At 40.8% G+C, this 22781-nt stretch overlaps 2 protein-coding genes across 2 annotated transcripts in view; one reads left to right on the forward strand and one right to left on the reverse strand.

Moving 5' to 3' along the window:
- ttc7a (tetratricopeptide repeat domain 7A) overlaps window positions 1-22781 on the reverse strand; it is a 201483-nt gene that overhangs the window by 78111 nt on the left and 100591 nt on the right. The window lies entirely within an intron of this gene.
- The window catches only part of LOC146504970 (uncharacterized), a 38768-nt gene continuing 16116 nt past the window's right edge, over window positions 130-22781 (forward strand). Inside the window, exons 1-19 of the mRNA XM_085183612.1 lie at window positions 130-314; window positions 6339-6394; window positions 6483-8561; window positions 9762-9884; window positions 10025-12010; window positions 12871-13004; window positions 13434-13601; window positions 13778-13957; window positions 14735-15326; window positions 15469-15618; window positions 16746-16963; window positions 17431-17506; window positions 17953-18243; window positions 18892-19128; window positions 19221-19373; window positions 19636-19814; window positions 21379-21565; window positions 21668-21787; window positions 21872-21991. Coding sequence (XP_085039738.1) covers window positions 130-314; window positions 6339-6394; window positions 6483-8561; window positions 9762-9884; window positions 10025-12010; window positions 12871-13004; window positions 13434-13601; window positions 13778-13957; window positions 14735-15326; window positions 15469-15618; window positions 16746-16963; window positions 17431-17506; window positions 17953-18243; window positions 18892-19128; window positions 19221-19373; window positions 19636-19814; window positions 21379-21565; window positions 21668-21787; window positions 21872-21991 — 7234 coding nt within the window. The remainder of the gene's footprint in view (window positions 315-6338; window positions 6395-6482; window positions 8562-9761; window positions 9885-10024; window positions 12011-12870; window positions 13005-13433; window positions 13602-13777; window positions 13958-14734; window positions 15327-15468; window positions 15619-16745; window positions 16964-17430; window positions 17507-17952; window positions 18244-18891; window positions 19129-19220; window positions 19374-19635; window positions 19815-21378; window positions 21566-21667; window positions 21788-21871; window positions 21992-22781) is intronic.

Below are 22781 nucleotides of genomic sequence, written 5' to 3' on the forward strand. Positions count from 1 at the left end.
CAATAGAGAGGACAAGCCAGGGCCTCTGGGTCTGTTCCACTTATTGTGTATGAACTGATACATCAGGGCAACATGGGTGTTCCCCTTCCCAGAGGTTTAAGATGTCAAGGCAGTGGACAGTATGATGCGATGGGCTATTGTACCCAGAGGGGTGGAGAAATCCAGGAGGAGAAGAAAGCGACAGAAGCTGCTCGAGAAATAAAGTTTTACCCTGTGAGGAAAGAGCAGAGAAAGAGAAGGATCTGGAGGTGGCAAGCCCACACTCTCTACCCCATTTCAGACTTCAACAGGACCAGCGGACTCAGAAATATGAGGTGAGGAAGGAGCTCCACTACTTTATTCTGCTCTTATTTTATTCTTTTATTGGGGGCAAGGCACTGTCATGACTTAGAGTCACCGAGCCTCTCGTGTAAAGATAACGTAAAATAATCGTTATTGCATTTTTTATTGAAAAATAATGTCAGCTTGAATATAAATAAAGCACGAAAGCTTCACTGGACTGATAGTGCCTCGTTACATGTGTCAGTTTGTGAAATACAAGTGTATGTTAACTGTGACCTGCTGTCAAACTCATTTTGCATCGAGGTCCACATCCAGCCCACTTTAATCTTAAGTGGGCCGAACCGGCAAAATGCATTTAATCCCCTTTAATATAAAACAAAAGTGCAATTTCAAGACTTTTTTCTTCTACACAATAAAGAAATGCTGCTCAGAAAATGTTTTTTCCCCCTGTGGACTCCAGTAATCCCCTGTAATCGGCACATTAGTAATACAAACCAGCTAAAGCTACAGGTAGTTGTTAAATACCAGGAGGGGTGAGAAGGGTCGCTCTTTAACCTTTTACAAAACCTGCTTTTGAATGAATTAAATTCATAAATATATTTTGCATCATTTTTACAATCTGGGAGCAAATAAAGTTTAAAAACGTTATTTTTTAAACTTTATTTTAAAAAATTTAAGTTTTTTAAATAAAATAGAGGTTTTTATAGAGGTGCGAAGTACAAATTCTACATTACTGCACTTAGCTATGTGCTTTACTTGAGTATTTATCTTTAGGTAATTTTACTTTTCCTTCCTACACTTCAGCTTAAACTTTCTGTATGCATTTTTTCCACCTCTGGCTTTTACAGAGGCTTATATGTTGCACTATTTCTTAGAAGGCTGTCACTTTTTTTTTAACTTTTTTTTTTTGCAGCTAAATAAAGAAGATATATGTTAAGATGTTATGATAACACTCCCCCTTAAAGAAGATTAATATGATTTACACTAGGCGTGCCCATATTGATGTAACTGGAGTCAGCCTCAGTACTGACTGTCCATCCAGAACCTTCTCCTGAGACACAGACAATAGTGTTGCATGCCCTGGAGACAGTCTTAACATTTAGATGGTAATCTGAGCAGAGGAAACGGGATTGTTGGTATTATTCTCATAATTTAGCTCAACTGTACTCTGAGTCATTTCCCATAAAAATGCTTTGGTGGCAGGAAAACTACATGACATTATGCCAAGAAGATTTTAAACCGAAGCCCTCACCTCAAAACTAACTCACAGTTGAAACGCTGAGTTTAATTTATCAACTATAGTTATATATGTAAAAGGAGCCAATACTTATGTTTCCTGTGATAGGTGTTCATATTAAAAAGGTCAAAGTTTCAAATACTGAAAACCTGAGCAAATATACTCACAACCAATTTATGTGAGCTGAAAAAAAAAGAAATTAGTGTGTTTAAAACACTAATACTTTTTCCATTTTGGGATTTGTATACTATCAGTGATAGGAGATACCTCTAATTCAATCCAATTCAATTCAATTCAGTTTTATTTATATAGCGTCAAATCACAACAACAGACGCCTCAAGGCGTTTTATATTGTACAGTAGTGCCTATAATAATAGATACAGAGAAAACCCAACAATCATATGACCCCCTATGAACAAGCACTTTGGTGACAGTGGGAAGGAAAAACTCCCTTTTAACAGGAAGAAACCTCCGGCAGAACCAGGCTCAGTGAAGGGCGGCGCCATCTGCTGTGATTGGTTGGGGTGAGAGAAGGAAAACAGGATAAAGACATGCTGTGGAAGAGAGACAGAGTTTAATAACAAGTATGATTTAATGCAGAGAGGTCTATTAACACATGTTGAGAGAGAAAGGTGACTGAAAGGGAAAAACTCAATGCATCATGGGAATCCCCCAGCAGCCTACGCCTATTGCAGCATAACTAAGGGAGGATTCAGGGTCACCTGGTCCAGCCCTAACTATATGCTTTAGCAAAAAGGAAAGTTTTAAGCCTAATCTTGAAAGTAGAGATAGCGTCTGTCTCCCAAATCCAAACTGGAAGCTGATTCTGTCAAGGTTGGCTGAAAGAGAAGCCAAACGCTGGACTTTTAGAAAGGAGAAAGTGTGTTTATTTACAGAGAAAACAGTGCCAGCAATCCACAGTGTGTGCTCTCCCAATTCCCCGTGCTGTGATTCCTCTCCGTGATGCGTGGTAGTGTTTCGTCCTCCTCGGTGCTGTGTTCAACAGTGTGCTGCTCCCTCCACACGTTTCCGTAATCACCCTGGAAACAAGAGATGCCACGATGAGTGCCGTCCCATCCACCGACCGACAAAACACATTAACCATTCCAACAAAAGAGTAATTGAAAACACGATTATATGAGCTGAGCACTAACTGTATTTCTAGATTAACAATCCCGCGCCGAGTGGAGCTCCTTGATTAGGCAGATCAGCAACAGGTGAGTGATTTTCACAGGTGTGGCTGGCTCCAAATCAGGGACTCTGCAGGCCTGGTGGGGCAACAAAAATGACATAACAACACACAGGGAAACAAGGAACCAGGAGCAGATTGCACCACAACCGTAAATGATTAAGAAAGACGAATTAAACTCATAATATTCAATAAACTCAAAAATAACACATGATCCCTGGGTCACAGACCCATGACAGGTTCCACAGAAGAGGGGCCTGAAAACTGAAGGCTCTGCCTCCCATTCAACTTTTAAATACTCTAGGAACAACAAGTAAGCCTGCAGTGTGAGAGCGAAGTGCTCTAATGGGGTGATATGGTACTACCAGTGTTGGTCAAGTTACTTGAAAAAAGTACTGATTACTTCCCCCAAAAAGTAATCCCGTTACTTTACTGATTACTTATTTTCAAAAGTAATTAATTACTTAGTTACTTAGTTACTTAGTTACTTTTAAAAAACATGATTTACAACCTGAATAGGTGATAAAGCGATAGATCTTTCAGCCCAATTCTACTTTTTCTACATAATCCATCATACAAAATGTAATCAAATGGAAAAGTCTCTTTTAAAACTTGTTTTGTTAGTTTTAATCTTTTAACTTTATGCATGAAGCAAAATTTTAATTATATATATAATTAAAATTTTGCTTCAGAGACAAATGCATATGCACCATTCTCTGACTGGAAGAAATTAGTTTAACATTTAAACCTATTTTCTGCACATTCCAGCACATAAACATATATATATATATATATATATATATATATATATATATATATATATATATCACTATATTCACATGCAAGTAAAACACAGCAGAAAATAAATAAAGTCAAAGACTAGCGGTCCTTTTGCTCTATTTTCACCTGTAAAGCAGGAGTAGAGTAGGCGGAGGTTTATCCTGGTGCAGGTGTGCCGCAGCGGTCAGTGGAAGGATACCGCGAGTTTCTCTGTGAGTTTCTCATTACGTCGTAGCTACTCGGTGCTTGCTTGGAAGTTTAGGTTTTTTTTTCGCTGTAAAAATAAGTTTTCTTCCCACGCACAGCGGACACTAATGTTTTTGTCACTTTTTACGGAATCAAACTCAAAATAGGGTCAGTACTTCCACGCTTTAAACGCTGCACGCTCATACTCTCTCCCGCACTCGTTATATGATCCATTGTTGATCTGCACACAGCTGTTGGCACGAACATCACACTCGCTTACGTCACTGTCATGAGACATTCTCGCAAGAAAATCACGGTTTTAGTAACGCAGTAACGCAGCGTTCCTACGGGAAAGTAACGGTAATCTAATTACGTTTTTGCAATAGGAATCCCTTACTTTACTCGTTACTTGAAAAAAGTAATCGGATTACAGTAACGCGTTACAAGTAACGCGTTACTGTAATCCGATTACAGTAACGCCCATCTCTGTAGTACCCAGAGATGGGCAGTAACGCGTTACTGCCCATCTCTGGGTACTACAAGGTCATTAAGATAAGATGGGGCCTGATTATTTAAGACCTTGTATGTGAGGAGCAGGATTTTGAATTGAATTCTGGATTTAACAGGAAGCCAATGAAGGGAAGCCAATACAGGAGAAATATGCTCTCTCTATCTAGTCCCTGTCAGGACTCTTGCTGCAGCATTTTGGATAAACTGAAGGCTTTTCAGGGAGTTTTTAGGACTTCCTGATAATAATGAATTACAGTAGTCCAGCCTGGAAGTAATAAATATGATCTGCACCAAGGCCCAGTAATTAAGGAGGTTTTTTAGACCTCAACCAATCAGCAAATAATACCAGCTGACAATATTGCCTGCCAGTGTTAGCTATTTGCCATTTTATCAGCGTTGCAATTTATCAAAGTTACAAAAATGTTTTTAAAGTAAAGAAGAGATGAGAAAAACACATTTTAACTATTTTATGAGGGTTGCACATCCTTGATCACCTTTTTTTGAATAATGGAGACATTTTAACTCTCATTCAGCAGCCTCGCCCAGTTTTAATGCAACTTAAGGAGAGTATTTAGCCTGTAATGAGGTTGTCCTCTCCACTCACATTAATATAGCATTTTCAAATGCTCAAGAGATAAAGCACAGGAATATTTATTTTACTATGTAATGTATGTTACATAGTGTTACATAGTAACATGCATTACAACAAAACAGCAGACTTCCTTTACTTGACTTCCTTTAATATGTAAAATCAATATTCCGTGGTGTTAATACCAGTGTTTGGAATGCCACAAATACAACTACCCAGCTGCTGAGCAGTCGGTGATAATTGCAAGTTTTATCATCATATAACAAAGGTTATAAAAACCGGTTCTAATTTTGTGTGTCCAAATAAATTTTAAAAAGTTGTCTCATATATTGGAATATAGTACTTTTAAATCCCCAAATACTGGTATCCATAATCCATTAAAAATCCTATAGCTGTCAGCTGTAATTACTTTTAACCTTTAATCGTGCAAAGGAAGTAGAAAATATGGCAGTGGAATGGCGAACTGTGTTTCTTTCAGTTTACAACACAAAGAGGATGAACAGGTCAGGTAAATTAAAAAAGAACCTAAAACAAAACCAAAAAACAAATGAATAAATAATAAAAGTTCTTCACTTTTTTCATTTTGTAAATCTGGATCATCAGAGCAGAGCATTGTAATTACCTTAATTTCTTATTACTTCTCTGAAGTCAACAAAAAACTGAAAATTTTGTCATCATAACGCCAAAAATTATAACGTCATCAACAGAAATGATTTTTGCCTTTTGATCTTTAATACCATCACCCAGTTTGTGCAGCACATGACATTTTTTCAGAAGCCAAATAACAGCCAGATCTTACAAGTCCACAAAATCTATTTCTCATTGTCAGACAAAAGACAAATTAATCACACAAAGACCTTTAATCGGGTTTGGGGCGTTTATTTTTAGGTGAAATGAAATATTTGCTTTAAATATAAAACTCAATGTCTTCATTTATGGTAAAACCAGGTTGAAATATTTAGGCATGCTATGTCTTAGAAAGTGTTACGATTACTGTGACACTTCTTTTATTAAGTGAATGCATTAACTATAGGAGATCTAATTTTATGGTATGATGTAGCCATAGTAAAATTTTAGGAACTCAACAAAAACATGTTTTTTCTTATTGCAAACGACAGTCCTACTTAGATGGTGAGTCACGATAACCCCATAGGTTTATTTGTGTTAAATCGACCATAACAATGATGATGAGTGATGAAAGTTGGCCTGTAAGTAGAATAAAAAAGGTAACACATGCTCTCTGGTTACAAAAGCCTAGTTACACACCAAAGCTTGACAAACAAACCTGGATGACATTTCACCTCACTTTACATAATGTAGAAACTGAGGCCACTTGGGTATAACATGGGTGTTTATCTGTACTTAGAGAGCTATAAAAAGTCTAAGCTGGATGAAATTCCTCTCTCCTTACCTTTGTATACCTTTGTATGAACTCTTCTTGTTTATCCATTGTCCAAGAAGAGTATAGAATGCCTACAATGTTCCTAGAAAAAGTATATTGTTGCATATGCTACTTTAAATAGTTATGGGCAGTTCCCATAATTTCCTTTTCATTGCCTTCACAGGTTTTCACTTCTCTGGCTGTTCAGTCTATTTGCAGTGCTGGATTACTGTGGTGCAGGTATCAGACTTCTGCATAATACTTTCAGGTGACACATGATCAGGTGCATCTTCTTTCAAGCTCATTTCTTGTCTTTATGTCTTTTCAGTTGATCTGAGGGACTGTGAGGAAGCAGGCAGCAAATGTAACCCCAACGCTGACTGTATAAGGATCAGTAGCACCTTTACCTGTGTGTGTAGCATGGGCTACCAGGGCGATGGCCTGACGTGCAGCGACATCGATGAATGTGACAGTGGCCTGAACAACTGCCACAAACAGGCAGACTGCACCAATACCTTAGGCAGCTATAACTGTGTCTGCCGCAGTGGATACACTGGAGATGGTACAACCTGCGAGGACGTAGATGAGTGTCAAAGAGACAACGGGGGTTGCAATGAATATGCCCTCTGTACTAACTTTGAGGGAGGACGAAAATGCCACTGTAAAAGTGGCTTTAGTGGTAACGGCTTTCAGTGTACTGATATGAATGAATGCACAATACCGAATATTTGCCATTGGAACGCCACCTGCACCAACACCCCAGGGTCTCACGTCTGTACCTGTAATCCTGGTTATAAGGGCAATGGAAAGTACCTGTGTCTGGATGTAGATGAATGCTCAGAGACTCCTAATGTGTGTCCTTCTGGACGTGCCTACAGAGGTTGTAGAAACCTGCCTGGATCCTACAGTTGTGTATGCAACCCTGGCTTTGAAAATATTGGAAACAATTGTGTGGACATCGATGAATGTGCCGCTAGCACTTGCAGCCGTTTTGCAGATTGTGAAAACAAATTAGGGTCATACATGTGTAATTGCAAAAGTGGCTTTGCTGGAAATGGGCTGACATGCGTAGACATAAACGAATGCAATGGAAACAATGAATGTGACCCCAGGGCGGTGTGCATCAACAGGATGGGCAGTTATGAGTGCTCTTGTCCAGTTGGTTTTCTTGGAAACGGAAGACAGTGTAACGACATAAATGAGTGTGAAAGAACTAACATCTGTCCTTCTACCACTACCTGTGTGAACACTGGTGGCTCATACTACTGTGACTGTGGCCGCGGCTTTATCTTTAATAACTCCCAGTGCGTTGACGTGGATGAGTGCGTGCCCGGCCGCTGCAGCCCCTACGCAACCTGCACAAATTCACCTGGGTCCTTCTCTTGTCAGTGCTTGGAGGGATACAGGGGGAACGGTTTTACCTGTGAGGATGTGGATGAATGCTCGCAGGCTAAGCAGTGCCACACCAGTGCTCTGTGCATTAACCTTCCAGGCTCCTACAACTGTACTTGTCAGGTGGGTTATTCTGGAGATGGGATACAACAATGCAGGGATATAAATGAGTGTTTGGTGGATAACGGAGGTTGCAGAAACAAAGCAACGTGTGTCAACAATCAGGGATCCTTTTCATGCCTGTGTCAGCCTGGCTACGTCTTGATTAACCGTACTCTTTGCCAGGATATAAATGAGTGCAAGGAATTGAACAATCCCTGTGGCGTGAATGAAGAGTGCAATAACACCGATGGGGCGTACCAGTGCCCATGCCGGGTTGGGTACTACCGCCCTGGTAGCAACATGAATTGCATCGATATTGATGAGTGTAAAGACAACCTATGTCATGTCCATGCCACGTGTATCAACACGCAAGGCTCATACACCTGCACCTGCAAGAGTGGCTTTGTAGCAAACGGCACTCAGTGCGTGGATGCAGACGAGTGTTCTCAGAAGGATGTATGCCACGCACGAGCAAACTGCACTAACCTAATAGGGAACTTCTTATGCACTTGTCAGGAGGGTTTCAGGGGCGATGGCTTCTTCTGTCAGGACGTGGACGAATGCTCCATCTCTAATACAACCTGCCCCACTTTCTCAACATGTATCAACTCGGCCGGTTCTCACGTCTGCTCATGTTTGAATGGTACAGTTGCCTTTAATAACACTTGTGTGCCACCCAGCCCACTGTGTGACCCTGCGTGCCACAGTCACGGCCTGTGCCACCGTTCACCAACTGGATACCAGTGCGTTTGTGACCTGGGTTACACGGGTAATGGACTGACTTGCTCCGACATAGACGAGTGCCAGAGGGAAAATGTTTGTCCTCAAAATGAAATGGAGTGTAAAAATATCCCAGGATCATTTTCCTGCACCTGCAAACAGGGCTACACTCTCAATGGAACTCAGTGTGTCGGTAAAACAAACTTTTCATATGTCTCACAATTACTCTGTCAAGGCATGTTTAACACTTTATAATAAAGTTAAAAAAACAAAATTCTCAATAATATAAATGTGTATCTCTCATATACGGTTTGATTGGGCTTTTTATTCAAACTGCTTAAGAAACCAGGCTTAATACTGATTAACAAACCACCCGCTCTTCCTGGATCCAGAATAATGAGTTACTTCATTTATAGTATTAATTTCCTAATATTTGTTTTAACCTCCTAGGACCTGGCATCCAATGTGGAATCACATTTTGGGTTGTCTAGACTAAAATACAAAATTTTGCTCTACAAGGGCCTGATATACACTTACGACCAGTGTTGGTCAAGTTACTTGAAAAAAGTAATTAGTAACTAATTACTGATTGCTTCCCCAAAAAACTAATCCCGTTACTTTACTGATTACTTATTTTTAACAGTAATTAATTGCTTAGTTACTTTTTAAAAACATGATTTACAACCTGAATAGGTGATAAAGCGATAGATCTTTCAGCCCAATTCTACTTTTTCTACATAATCCATCATACAAAATGTAATCAAATGGAAAAGTCTCTTTTTAAAACTTGTTTTATTAGTTTTAATCTTTTAACTTTATGCATCAAGCAAAAAATTTAATTATATGCAACATTCTCTGACTGGAAGAAATTTGTTTAATATTTAAACCTATTTTCTGCACATTCCAGCACATAAAATATTTTTTGTGTGTGTTTACACTCACTCTTTCAAATAGATGCAAGTAAAACACAGCAGAAAATAAATAAAGTCAAAGACTAGTGGTCCTTTTGCTCTATTTTCACCTGTAAAGCAGGAGTGGGGTAGGTAACGCGTTACTGCCCATCTCTGCTTACGAGGACGTTATACCACCACTCTTCTATCGGAATTTAAAGTGAACGTCCTTATATGCGGATCTAATTTTTCTCAGAAACAAAAATCAGGTTAAAAAAATCACATAATTCTTTGTTTTTACATTCATCAGGTCCCAATCAGCCCAAATAGCAAAGAGAAATTAAAAATGCATGCCATGGAAGAGTTTGGGTCTTAGGAGGTTAAACTTATATGTATTTTATCTCACTTCTAGATTAAAGTTTGCATATAAATTTTTTTTAATCTATATTATTTTCCTTTTTTTTCTACCCTACCTTACACCTCATTTCCTGTTACCTTTGTAGATGTGAACGAATGCGAGACAGGTCAACAGGATTGCAGTGAATTCGCTAAGTGTGTCAACACAGTGGGCAGCCATTCCTGTTTCTGTCTCAGCGGTTTTACGGGTGATGGAAAAAACTGCTCTGGTAAGTAATAAATCCTCATTTAACCTTCAATTGGAAAAATTGGTTCTTTTGCACCAATTAGTGGACTTTCCTTGAGCTTTTTTTTTTAGCACCATTCGGAGCTGTTTCGCTGACACTGTCCCATTTTGGATAAATTATAGACTTCGATGAGTGCCAAGGCCAAAACGAAGGATGCCACCCAGCTGCCAGCTGCACTAACACACCTGGATCATTCTCCTGTGTCTGCCCACTTGGCATGGAGGGAAATGGCTTTGACTGTCAGGATGTGAACGAATGCCAGGAGAATAGTACCCTGCCACACAACTGCAGCGCCTTAGCTTTATGCCTCAACACCAACGGATCCTACCGCTGCCAGTGCAAGCATGGATACCAGGGTGATGGCTTTGTGTGTGATGATGTGGATGAATGTCAGCTGGTCACAGCCTGTAGCAAGAACATGACGTGTAGCAACATTCCCGGATCGTACACCTGTTCATGTAGCTTGGGACGGGAGTACAACAAGGGCACATGTGTGAATGAAACAACCTGCCTGAACGCTAGTGCCAACTGCCACCCACTCGCCAAGTGCCTTCCACATGAGGGTTCCTTCTACTGTCAGTGTGCAGATGGTTATGAAGGAACAGGAACTGACTGCTGGGATGTGGATGAATGTGGCAAACTACAGCATCAAATCTGTCCTGCCTTCTCCAACTGTTTCAACACAAATGGTTCCTTCATCTGCACATGTTGGAGTGGTTTTCAAGACAACGGGACGCACTGTCTGGATATAGATGAATGTGCGATGGGTGACTTCCGTTGCCCTGACAACAGTACCTGTACTAATCTAGAAGGGAGCTACAAATGTACCTGTGACCCTGGTTTTACAAGGAATGGCACTCTATGTGTGGACATAGACGAGTGCTCACTTGGCCTTACTCTGTGTCCTAAATTTTCCAACTGCTTAAACACAATTGGATCTTCTTTTTGTAAATGCTGGGAAGGTTACCAAGGAAATAGCACTGTCTGCGAGGAGATCAATGAATGCCTAGATAGCATAACCTGTCCGGAACATAGCAGGTGTATCAACACCAATGGTAGTTACCTGTGTCCTTGCGACAGAGGATTTTCCAGCGTCGATAACTTGTGCGTGGACATTGATGAATGTAGTAAAAAAGAACTAGGGGAGCTTTGCACCAATGGAACATGTTTCAATGCTATTGGCTCATATTTCTGTGAATGTGTCGAAGGATTCTGGAGTAACAATACGGAATGTGTAGATGTGGATGAGTGCTCACACTCTTCAGTGTGCCAGCCCCATTCCACATGCGTCAACATCCACGGGTCTTACGACTGCCCCTGTAATAAAGGGTTCAAACTGAATGGTACTGAGTGTCAGGACGTGGATGAGTGTCAGGAACCAGAAAACAGTCAGTGTCCAGAGCACTCATTTTGCAACAACACCATAGGGTCCTTCCTCTGTCAGTGCTCTCCGGGGTACAAAACCATTAGCTCAGGCTGTGAGGATATAAATGAATGCAAAGACACCAACGGCTGCCGCTTTGACCAAGTTTGCAAAAACCTGCCTGGATCGTACAGCTGCTCTTGCACATTGGGATATCATGAAGAGAAGCTGGCATGTGTTGACACCGATGAATGCAAGGATTCACCTTGTCACCCAGTGGCACGTTGCTTGAACACACCCGGATCCTTTTCATGCCACTGCCCAACAGGTTTCAATGGAAATGGCTCCTGGTGCAGAGATGTGGATGAATGTGCTGCCTTGAGTAAACCATGCCACCCTCTTGCTCACTGTCACAACACCCCAGGCTCATTTGTTTGTATATGTATGCCAGGGTTTATGAGTTTGGGGCCATTGTGTGTGGATATTAATGAATGCAATGCCATGAATGGGGATTGTCACTCTGCTGCCACATGTATCAACAATGTAGGAGGTTTTAAATGCTCGTGCAATCAGGGCTGGAAGCCCACCAATGACAACGGTCATGGAAAAGAAGGATGTGCAGACTTGAACGAGTGTGCGTCACTCCATCCATGTCGTGGGGAATCGTCCTGTATTAACCTACCAGGGTCTCATACCTGCTCCTGTCTGGGAAACAGCACATTATGCAGAACGATAACTATGACGGGTTGGCTATGTCTTAGTTAATCACCTTAATAATTATACACTGATGTTTGTGTTTGAAATGTGAATATTTTCTTATTTTACGTTCTCAAAACTTTCTTTTGGTCAAATTATGCATTATCCAAACAAAAGGTTTTCACTGTGCTACAAGCATCTATTAGACCTTCTGGCAAGCTAAATTTGCAAATTCTCAAAAACAGCCTGCAAATAATGCTAAGCCTTGAAATTAATTTGAGGGGTATTCATGTAACTTCATTAAAATATATTGTGTAATTAATAAGGCGTTTGTTAGTATACCTGCGTTGCCTTACTGATTAAGCTAACATTCCAGCAAAATGAGAAAACAAAACAAAAACAAAGAAATAAGAAAACCTTACCTTTATTTACATGTTTTCAGTCAATGGTTGTGGATTCAAAGTGCTTTCTTATATTACCACTGAGGTGGTTAAATATGTTTATCTAACACAATGTAGATTAGGCTGCTAGCTGAACGTAGTGTTTTCAGTGGGAGAAACACTTCGTCACTCATCCAAGTGACTTCTTCAGTCCTCAGTGGAGACTTGGATCAGTGGCAAACACTACCTTCAGATTAAAAGAATCAACTTTATGTACCTTTCTGTCTTTTCTGGATGATTGAGCATGCTTTAAGAAAGTTTTCAGCATGTTGTATTAGCAAAAAGGACAATAGTCTAGCTCACAGCATGTTAGGGTAGCAGTAAAGCTCAGTTGGATTACTTTTAATGACACATAAACAATCAAAACAATAATTGTGCATGTTTACAGCAAACTGATTTGCATAGTTGATGACTTTAATATGTTCACATTAATATTTAACTTATTAATTTTCTGTTATTCCCCCCACAGAGGGAAATCTGTTTCCCTATGGAGATGATGTCGGGGATAATCAAGTAAACATAGACACAGAAGATGGAAATTCTCCATATATCACACCACCAATGGGCTTCCCCTTCATGGGGAAATTGTACGACAGAATTTATGTGAGTTCTTACTACAATTATCTATAAATACTAGAACGAAAGTGCCCAATTTATCATAATGTTGTAGAACGTTCCTTCAAAGTAGCAGCAACTATTGAAAAATGTTTAAATCGTGATGCAAATGCAGTAATATAATAGAAACAACACCTTTCAGAAATGAGGATGACATTTTCTTACTTATACATTTGTTGAATTACGCATACTGTACATGCAATGTACTAATTGCAGCAGGGTATTAGCCACAAAATATGCAAATAATGTAGATTTTACTTAAAGGTTTACAGCAGTGGGAGTTCTTGCACTCAGCTCTTTATAATGAAGTAAATATAGTGAGGAGAGCAGTAAAATTAGCCATAAATATCGAGTTTCATAGGAGAAGATTGGTATTTTAATGTGTGTCTGATATTGTCTCTCCTTTTGTTTTCTTAGTTTTCTGATAATGGGCTTGTCCAGTTTCAATCTGTTGTTGAGAATGAGCAGTATCTCCTCCCGTCTCCTTTCGCCAGTGGTTTCCCTGACCACATGAACTTGACTTTGTTAGCTGTGTTCTGGGATGATGCAGACCTCACTCAAGGGAATGGACGTCTCCTCTCTCAGGTTCAATGCCATCAGATGTCATTGTTGAGCTAGGATGATTTTGTTTGGTTGAAACAATAAAGTAAAACCGAGAGAAAGAACAACCTCGTTTTCTTTTAAAGAGATACAGCTTACAGAGCAAGCTCACCATGGTGTACTTGCTTTGTTTTAATACTCCCTTTCTTGTTAAATGTTAGGAATACCACACACAGAATTTGTCAGATGTCTACTCCCAGGTAGTGGTTAATCGTACGGCTGAGGAAGTAACAAAATTTGAGCGCCTGAAAAACAAGCCAGCTTTTACCCCTGCCTGGATCCTCAAGATCACCTGGGACGATGTGATGCCTGTCTCCTTCCAGAAGGTCAACTTCTCAGAGGTGAGTGTCAGCCAACACTTGCATTCTTATTTCATTTGGACATGTCACACAAACATTGCATCAGTAGTTTCATAAGAAAGCAATATAAAAAGAGCAAAAGTTGTTTGAAGAGCAGTTTGGGTTTTGATATTAATGATGTTTGTAAAGGTTTTGCTTTATTATACTATTTTCAAAACTACCAAACTCCATCTCACAACAATGCAGTAACATGCGTTTGTGTGTGTGTTTTTTTTACTATAATACTGGGCTAAATATGTTCACATTCATAGTGTTTACTGGAAAAGTTAATGACCAGTTTATAATCTGAACCTCTGATTCAGGCTCTACCTGTTCCTGAAAGCTCTTATGTACCAGTTCCAGTAAAAGGTTTGATTGAGCAGGGAGTGTAACTGGTTACTTGTCAGATTGACCTCATTTACGTGTTATTCTTTCATGCAACGTGAGCCTTTTGAACAGTAAGCTGAGAGAAAGGCATTCAGTCCTGAGTCCTGGAACATGCTGTTTTATTTAGCTCTGGTGCCACCTTGGGGCTGTGTTGCCCTGAAGGACTTGAATGCAGAGTGCAGTGACATCTGCTGCCACCAGTCTTCATCCTGCATCACTTTTACACTGTATCTAAGCTCTTGTTGCTCTTTTGTACTGACAACACTAGAAGCAAAGTACATCAAAACAAAAGCACACATTTATTAGCCACTTTGAATAAGTGATTGAATTCATTAGATTTACTTATTGTTGCAACATGTTGAGTTAGTTAAAGTTAATGTTTGTTATTTTTAGAGCAACACTTTCCAGTGTATCCTGACCACAGACGGAGCGCGTTCCTTTGCCCTCCTGCGATACGGGGAGATGAAATGGGGCCCAGGTCAGAGAAAATTCCACAATGCTCTTATTGGCTACACAAATGGAAAGCTGTCTATCAAGGAAATCCCAGTCCCTCCTGAAAACCTCTTTGGCCCTGGGGGAAGATACAGGCCTCAGCAAGTGAAAGGAACCATGGGGAACGTAGGCCAGCTGGTCTATGATTTGACAGGACCGACGGGGTCAGACGTAGATCCCGGCTTCAGGTGCCAGCAGTGGGCAGTGATGGAGCCTGATCCTGATGAGTGGACAAAAGGGCTGCCTGCCTGTCCCTGCACACGGAACCAGGCTCTGGGGGATCTGTCATTTATGCAGGATACATCTGTGCCTAGTCCAACTGTGGTGAAGCTGAGGGGTCAGCGGTGGGGGAGTGCACAGGGGCAGTCCTTCCGCTCAGTCCTGTCCAATATATATGGCTCAGAGAAGAGGTGTGTGTATGAACCTGATGGTGCCCTGGTAGCTGGATACAATGAGCGCTACTTCTCTGGATACAGCATACAGAAACATATTGGTAATACAGGCATTTTCTTTTGTCAAATCAGCCACAAAATTAGTATAACTACTAACTAACATATTAGTGTAATGTACAAACTTGTCACGGCCGCTTGATGAAATAACACGACTATGTTATTTTATTAAACTTCTCTCTTCAGATGACGATCTCCTGCCCTTTCAATGGTGTTGTATGGAGTCTCCACTTTGCCACTTTTACCTCGACAAGAGGCCGCTGGACCGCTGTCAAGGTTACAGCTGGACTAGACCTGACGGCTTCACCCAAACCAAGAAGGCGACACAGGGTATAGGTGAGCGGCTGCTCCATTTTAAGAAAAACTAATACATATCAATCTGTCTGTATAAGTAAGTGTCAGTGTGTGTTTTTGATGTGGACCCAAGTGGATGAACTTTAACAAAAGGCGAGTCGTTTATTTTGCTGAAAAACATGAATACAAAAGGCAAAAAATGAAACTAAAACCCAAACTAGTAAAACCTAGAACTTTCAAAATAAAACAGAAATATAATGGAATGTAGACATGACAACACAAGCTTGACAGTAGACATGGAAACACAAACACATGACTCACTGGGGAAACGGAACAAAAAGAGAGACATATGGGAACAGATAAGGAAGACAAAAGCACGGCCATAACTACACGTTAAACATAGAGGACACCCATATGGAAAAGATATACATAAATCTTAGTTTGTATCTGTCTTGCGTGAAACTTGTATGAAAAGCATACAAGAGTGAAAACAGATATAAGATCCCTTGATACTTACTAAAACAATATATGAAAGTAATGAGGAAGTGGCCACTTTCATGAGTAAATCATATAAGCCTGATATGATTCACTATATGAAGTAAGCCAAATCTTATGCAAGTCTTAGGCTTATATGATGGGGCAATCGTAGCTCAAGAGTTGGGTGTTCGTCTTGTAATCGGAAGGTTGCTGGTTCGAGCCCTGACTCGGACAGTCTCTGTCGTTGTGTCCTTGGGCAAGACACTTCGCCTACTGGTGATCGCCAGAGGGGCTGATGGCGCGATATGGCAGCCTCGCCTCTGTCAGTCTGCCCCAGGGCAGCTGTGGCTACAACTGTAGCTTGCCTTCACCAGTGTACGAATGTGAGAGTGAATAGTGGAATTGTAAAGCGCTTTGAGGGGTCCCGAAAAGCACTATATAAATGCAATCCATTATTATTATTATTTCTTTTCCATATGGGCAAGACAGACAGAAGACTGGAAAAGACTCATAAACACATGGTGAAATAAAAACTAGAATAAAACTCAACTAAACCATAACTAAATAATAACACAAAAACCTAACATTATCGCAATCTAACATAAAAAAAAATCTAAAAGCTGGGTCACAGCCCCTGACAGTAAGATGTGAAAAACTTTTTAATTCCTAATCCCCCCCCCCCCTCCCTGCAGCAATGGTGTATGGCAGCCTCCATTTCATCACCTTCGATGGGAGAACGTACTCCTTCAAGGCCCTGGGAGAGTTTGTGATATTGCGTCTCTCATCTGCCACCGGCTCTAATATCTTCACCCTGCAAGGACAGATTGACAGGCTACACCCAGACGCAAACAGGATCACTGAAGTCCCAGCGGTGGTGCGCATGGCTGCCTTCTACCAAGGCATTGGCAAGGTCAGGATAAGAGCGAGAAAGTCTGTGTGCGCTAAAGGAATAGTTCCATTTGGGAAAGCATACATATTCACTTCTGGGAGTTAGCCCAGGAGATGGATTTTTAGCTTAAGCGAGATTTTCTAAGCTAAACTTATCATCTCCACTTCATTATAAAATGCACATGGCAGTAATCCTCTAACTTTCGGGAAGTAAACAGATGATTACACTTTCTTTATTTTCCATAAAAGAGTAGAAATGTGCTGCAAATAGATCTATATCAATTTGACTGAACATGTGCGATCATCTCTGTTGTGGCAGGTACATCATCAAAATCTTTTGGCAGTAATGAATTTATCTGAAATCTTAATTCCATATTTTTCCTATGCTTCTTTTGTTGCAAGATGCATGCAGGCTTAAATAGATATTAGATGATACTGTTGATATTCCATGGATGAACCAAGCTCCAGATAAACATTTTAAATTTTCAGATTGAATGGAGGAGTTCAGAGAAGGACAGCAGACTGCGAGTTTTGGTGGATGACGTTGAAGTCCCAGTCACCGTTGGTAATAATCACCACACACATCTCAAGGGGATCAAGTGTATATTTTTATTCTTAAAGTGTACTAGAGAAGCTTTGCATGCCACTGGTGGGTGAGGAGTCTGTGATCACAGCCTGAGCCGTGTGCCTGAGATGACCAAATAAGGCTCATTCAAAGTGAGCAAAGTGAACCAGTTGGCTCAGAGAGATTTCCTTGTTATTACCTCATTATTTTAAATTTTCAACACATTTAATACAATCATCCATCACTGTAACAGTGTATACATGACTAAAAAGGAGGAAAAGCAGTAATAATAGATCCCTTTTAAAAAGTATGTAACAATTATATAACCGTAAATCATCAAATTTGAACCTTGGCACGTGTATGAAGTATTACAGATTTGAAACCTATTATAAACAACACATTACAGTCTTAACTATGTGATGCATATATGTTTGCTGTCCATTCAGGTCTTGTACATGCCAGTAAGAATAACTTTGCAGTGCGCTGTACTGAACTGCAACGCTGCACGGCTGTGTATGCCAACGGCCTCCACGTGGTGGTGTGGCGAAGTGGGGGTAGCAATCAGCTGTGCGCCTTAGTGGAGGTTCCTGAGGCCTTCTTCAACCGCACCGTGGGTCTCATGGGCCTCTGGAGCGCCAACCCCTCTGATGATTTCCTCATGTCGGATGGCAAGGCCATTCACTCGACGAATGTCAGCACCCCTGCAGAGGAAAAACTGCATCTCTTTGGTTTGTCCTGTGAGTGGATCATTGCTGTTTTTAGAAACAGGTTGGGGGCATTTTGAGAATTAGCTTAATACAAATCATTTCTGAGAGGAGTGTTTTTATTTCATGTTCATCAGTTTGCCTGAAGCACAACTCCAAATGAATGCTATGCTGCCACTAGGTGGCAAAAGTCTACGACTTAAGCTTGTGTTACTGTTTTTATTTATACTCTTGAGCTGTGCTGAGCTCCCTTTTGAGGTTTCTGTTGTTAAATCATTATCCTTAATACTAAACAACTACAGATTCAGATTTATTGGAGCAGGGGTTCTGGAAACTTTTCTGAGGACTTACTTCAAGTTTTAAAACAATTTAACTGATTTATGCTTAACATCTCTTGTGCACTGACTCAATATTCCCCCTTGCTTGCCAGCTAGCTGGCTAATAAGCAAAACAACAGTGCAGCAGAAACAGCTTGTTGTAGAATTTAGTAAATTCATGACAGATTGAAGAGATGTACTGCATTAACATCAACATTTCTGGCCCAAAGATAACAGGAGATGAAGCATAAAACAGAATTTGCTCATTTTAATGGTGTATGTGTGCTTTTAAACAATGCAGTATAATTTTAATCGTGTGTGTGTGTGCGTGTGTGTGTGCGTGTGTGCGTGTGTGTGTGTTTAGGGGCAGTCCCAGGCCCAGAGAGCCTATTGTCCTCTCTAACTCCTATGAATTCACTGGTGGTCACCCCCACTGAGGACCTGCTGAAAAGCATCACTCCTGCTGAGATTGAAGAGCTGACAAGAACCTGTAAAAGCAGCATGCAATGTGTCCATGACACACTAGCAACCAGTGTTCCTGAACTGGGCCAGGAGACTCTGAAAGCTGAGACAGAATTTCAAAATCGGGCCCTGATCAAAGGTAAACTTGTCTGAACTCGTCTCTAAAAAACAATGGTGCATTTTTATCACTGACCTGTAATAATTAGATACAGTGTTTTTGTGATCTGGCAGGTAACATGCCTCCCATAGTGACACAGCCCACAGTGATCCGCTCTCAGGTCAAATCCCAGGTCAGCGTTCAGATCATCGCTGAGGATGCCAACAGAGACAACATCACTTATTCGCTGCTCTTACCCAGGCCTCCCCAAGCTTCGATCAACAGCGGTGAGACACCTACTCACACTCTCCGTGCCTAGCTCCATTTGTTGCTGTTACAGATGACGTTACTGTTGACATTTGTTAGAGGGATGGAGAGGCTGCCGGCAGTGCAGTCTGTCAGCAGATGGGACATTTCAGAGCTGAGTCAGTAGACTGTAATGCTGAGAGTGACAAGCACAAGACACAAAATACACAAAACACGAAAAAATATGAAATGCTGTTTCAGTGATGTAGGTGTTTACAGCCTCTTGTGTTCTCTCCTGTCCAGGTAATGGCTACCTGACTTGGACCCCTCTAAGCACCCAGCCTGTCCAGCTGAGCATCAAGGTCAGTGACAAACTGGCCAGCTCCCTCTTCACTCCCATCCTGCGTGTCTGCAACTGCCTCAACGGAGGAACGTGCCAGTATGACAGCATCACTGAAAACCATCTGCAGGGAAAGTTTCAGGTGCTCTATTGTCTCAGTTGAGCTGACACTTTCATCTAACTGCACCATTTCTTGTCATGGTATTCATGATTTCTGTTTACAAAATTGCAGCTTTGTGCCAGTGTCAACCTTGAACAGCAATAAGCAGGTGTAACTGAAGATGATGTAGCGGCAGCCCTGACAAGAAGTCATAGTATACTGAATGTTAATCATCCCTAAAAGAACAAAAATATATGTATTTATATCCTCATACTCTTTGACTAGGAGGTGTCACAACACAGGCAACTGTAGCCAGTGTTGCCAACTTAGCAACTTTGTCACTATATTTAGTGAGTTTTCAGACCCCCTTAACAACTAGCGACAAATCTGGCTACTTTTTCTGGTGTTATTGGAAACTTATTTATGATGACTTTTTGACGTGAAAGCGCGTATCGCTCTTCTCAACAAGCAGCAGTGCTGCCGTGGGCAGCTGCCCGTGCCAAAGCGCTCACGGGCGGAGGATAGTCCTCCCCCCGCTGCTATCAGGGCAGGAGACGTTCACACCTGTGTGTCCAAACTGCAAATGAATCACGCATGAGCGAAGCCGCTGCTCCTGCACTGACTGTAACGCAGTCAGTTCTTCTTTTACTGTTATGCTGTTTTGTGGATCACAAGGTTTAAAACTGCTTATAAAAACACACACACACACACAAAGTAACTCCACCAGAGTGCCCTTTACGGGTAGCTTTTGCCGGTGGAAGCCCGGATAAAGGAGCAGGGTTGGAATTGTGACATTAAAAAAACAATAATTGCTAAAATAAATTTAATTTGTAGTTCTAAATAATTCTAAATTCATTTAGGATGTTTCTTTTCACTTTATGTCTCTTCCATGACGTTATTTTTCTCTCCTAAAACGTAGGTTACAATTATATTAGCATGACCAACTATGCAAATTAGGCGATGACGTCATTTAGCGACTTCTAGTGACTTTTAGGACAGCCAATAGTGATTTTCCTTACTGAGGACTTGGCAACACTGACTGTAGCTAATAGCTGTCTGTTAATACCTTTGCTAACTTAAGTCACTCAACTGGACACTTCAACTATGTTTCTGCTGTTAATGCCTTTTAGCATTATTAACTGACCAAAAACATGGCTTAATGTTTGATACAGACTCTCCAAAAAGTTAGTGCTTGGGTTTTGATCAGATTCTAAACTGTTTAGCAGGAATTTGGACCTGTGCAATACAGGCATACACTTTATGGAGCATGCTAACCATGCTCGCTAACCATGCTCGCTAGCTAGCTGATAGCTTAGCACTACACTCTCTTCTAGGTTGTTTTCCCCCTGAAAAGACCAAATACCTCCTTCAAAATGTCCAGTCCAGTCCTGAAACCAGTGGGCAACCTCACAGTAGCCACAACTGTGTTTTATTTACAGTCTGTGGTCCAAACCACAGACTGTAGTTTGGACAGTGATTTGTGGTTTGGACCTTCTTAAGGAAAGGGCAACCAATCTGAAGAAAGTTAGTTTATTGAAAGGGAGAGGGCAGCTTTGTGGTGAAATAGGAATGCTATGTGTGATCTACAATGTGCCTAACCTTCCAGGTGGTGGGGTGTCTGTGTCCAACGGGATTCAGTGGGAAATTCTGTGAGAACACTACAGATTTATGTCAAGGCGAGCCCTGCTTCCGAGGAGTGCAGTGCCGATCAGAGTCTGGCCAGTTCACCTGTGGTGAATGTCCTGATAACACTTTCGCTAATGGGAAAAAAGGATACAAGTGCTTTGAAAGTAGTATGTAGATTTTTTTAAACTTTTTTTTTTCATCACATTATCACCTTCTAAAAACCACCATGACTGACCCCATAATTTCACCCTGCACCTTTCTTTTCCCAGACATGTGCATCCCTCCTTTTCCCTTCCCCTGCCACAAATATGCTTATTGCAACAGCACAAAACAGAGCTACACCTGCACATGTATGGAAGGCTTTAATGGAGATGGACACAACTGCACAGGTAGTGAGCACTCAGCACTCGAGCATGAATAATAATGCAGCTTTTTAAAACGTCTTCACTTCATTCTTTGTGTCTGTATTATAGATAAAGACGAGTGCGTGGAGATTCTGACCTGTCAAAATGCCAAGTATGAGTGTAAGAACAAGCTTGGCACCTATGAATGCATCTGCAGATATAAAAACTCCAAGGATGATGAAGGATGTGGTACGTTCACCCTCACATGTAGTGGACTATTGTGGCAGTCAAAGTCTAAATATCCATAAATGCATTAGAGTGAGTCAGATGACAGTTTGCAGATACTCGTGTAGCTCTAGACAGGTGTGTAATTTGTGAGTTGTGTAATGTGAGGAATAAAGAGTTTTGCGCACAAAACTCAAGCCCCAGACATTATATTTAATATTAATATTTACACTTATAAGTGTAGACGCTGACACAATGCACTTATTTAACCTATAAGAAAAAAATGTCTTGAGAAAAAATAAAAAACTAAATAGGTTTTTCTATGGCTTAATGAGATCTTACCCAGTTTCATATGGAGAAGTTTTTACTTAGTGAGTGAGTTGGTTAATGACTAGTTAGTGACAAAGAGTACTTCCTCTTTTTGATGACCCTTTTAAACTTTCTTTGAACTGTGGAAACTTTAACAGGTGTTCAACACTGTAGTTACTATAATACCTCTAAAGTTACAGCAGGAAATCAAATAAATGTAGACACACTAGATTCAAAAAGCTTCAACAACCCTGAAACAGCAAATGAATCCAAACCATTTATCGTCTTTTACTTGGAACCTATCCCAGCTAGGGGAGGTCACCAGTCTGTCGGCTATCACAAGAGACAAATAAGCATTCGTGCTCACATTCACATCTACAGATGTAGCTGACATACATGTCATTGGACTGTGCATAGGAGGAAGCTAGAATACCTGCGAGAACATGTGAACTCCACATGTAATAAATACAACAGAGGATTTAAATCCAGGACCTATTTGCTATTC

Source organism: Neolamprologus multifasciatus, chromosome 13 (genome assembly GCF_963576455.1).
Source record: "Neolamprologus multifasciatus chromosome 13, fNeoMul1.2, whole genome shotgun sequence".
Classification (NCBI taxonomy): Eukaryota; Metazoa; Chordata; class Actinopteri; order Cichliformes; family Cichlidae; genus Neolamprologus; species Neolamprologus multifasciatus.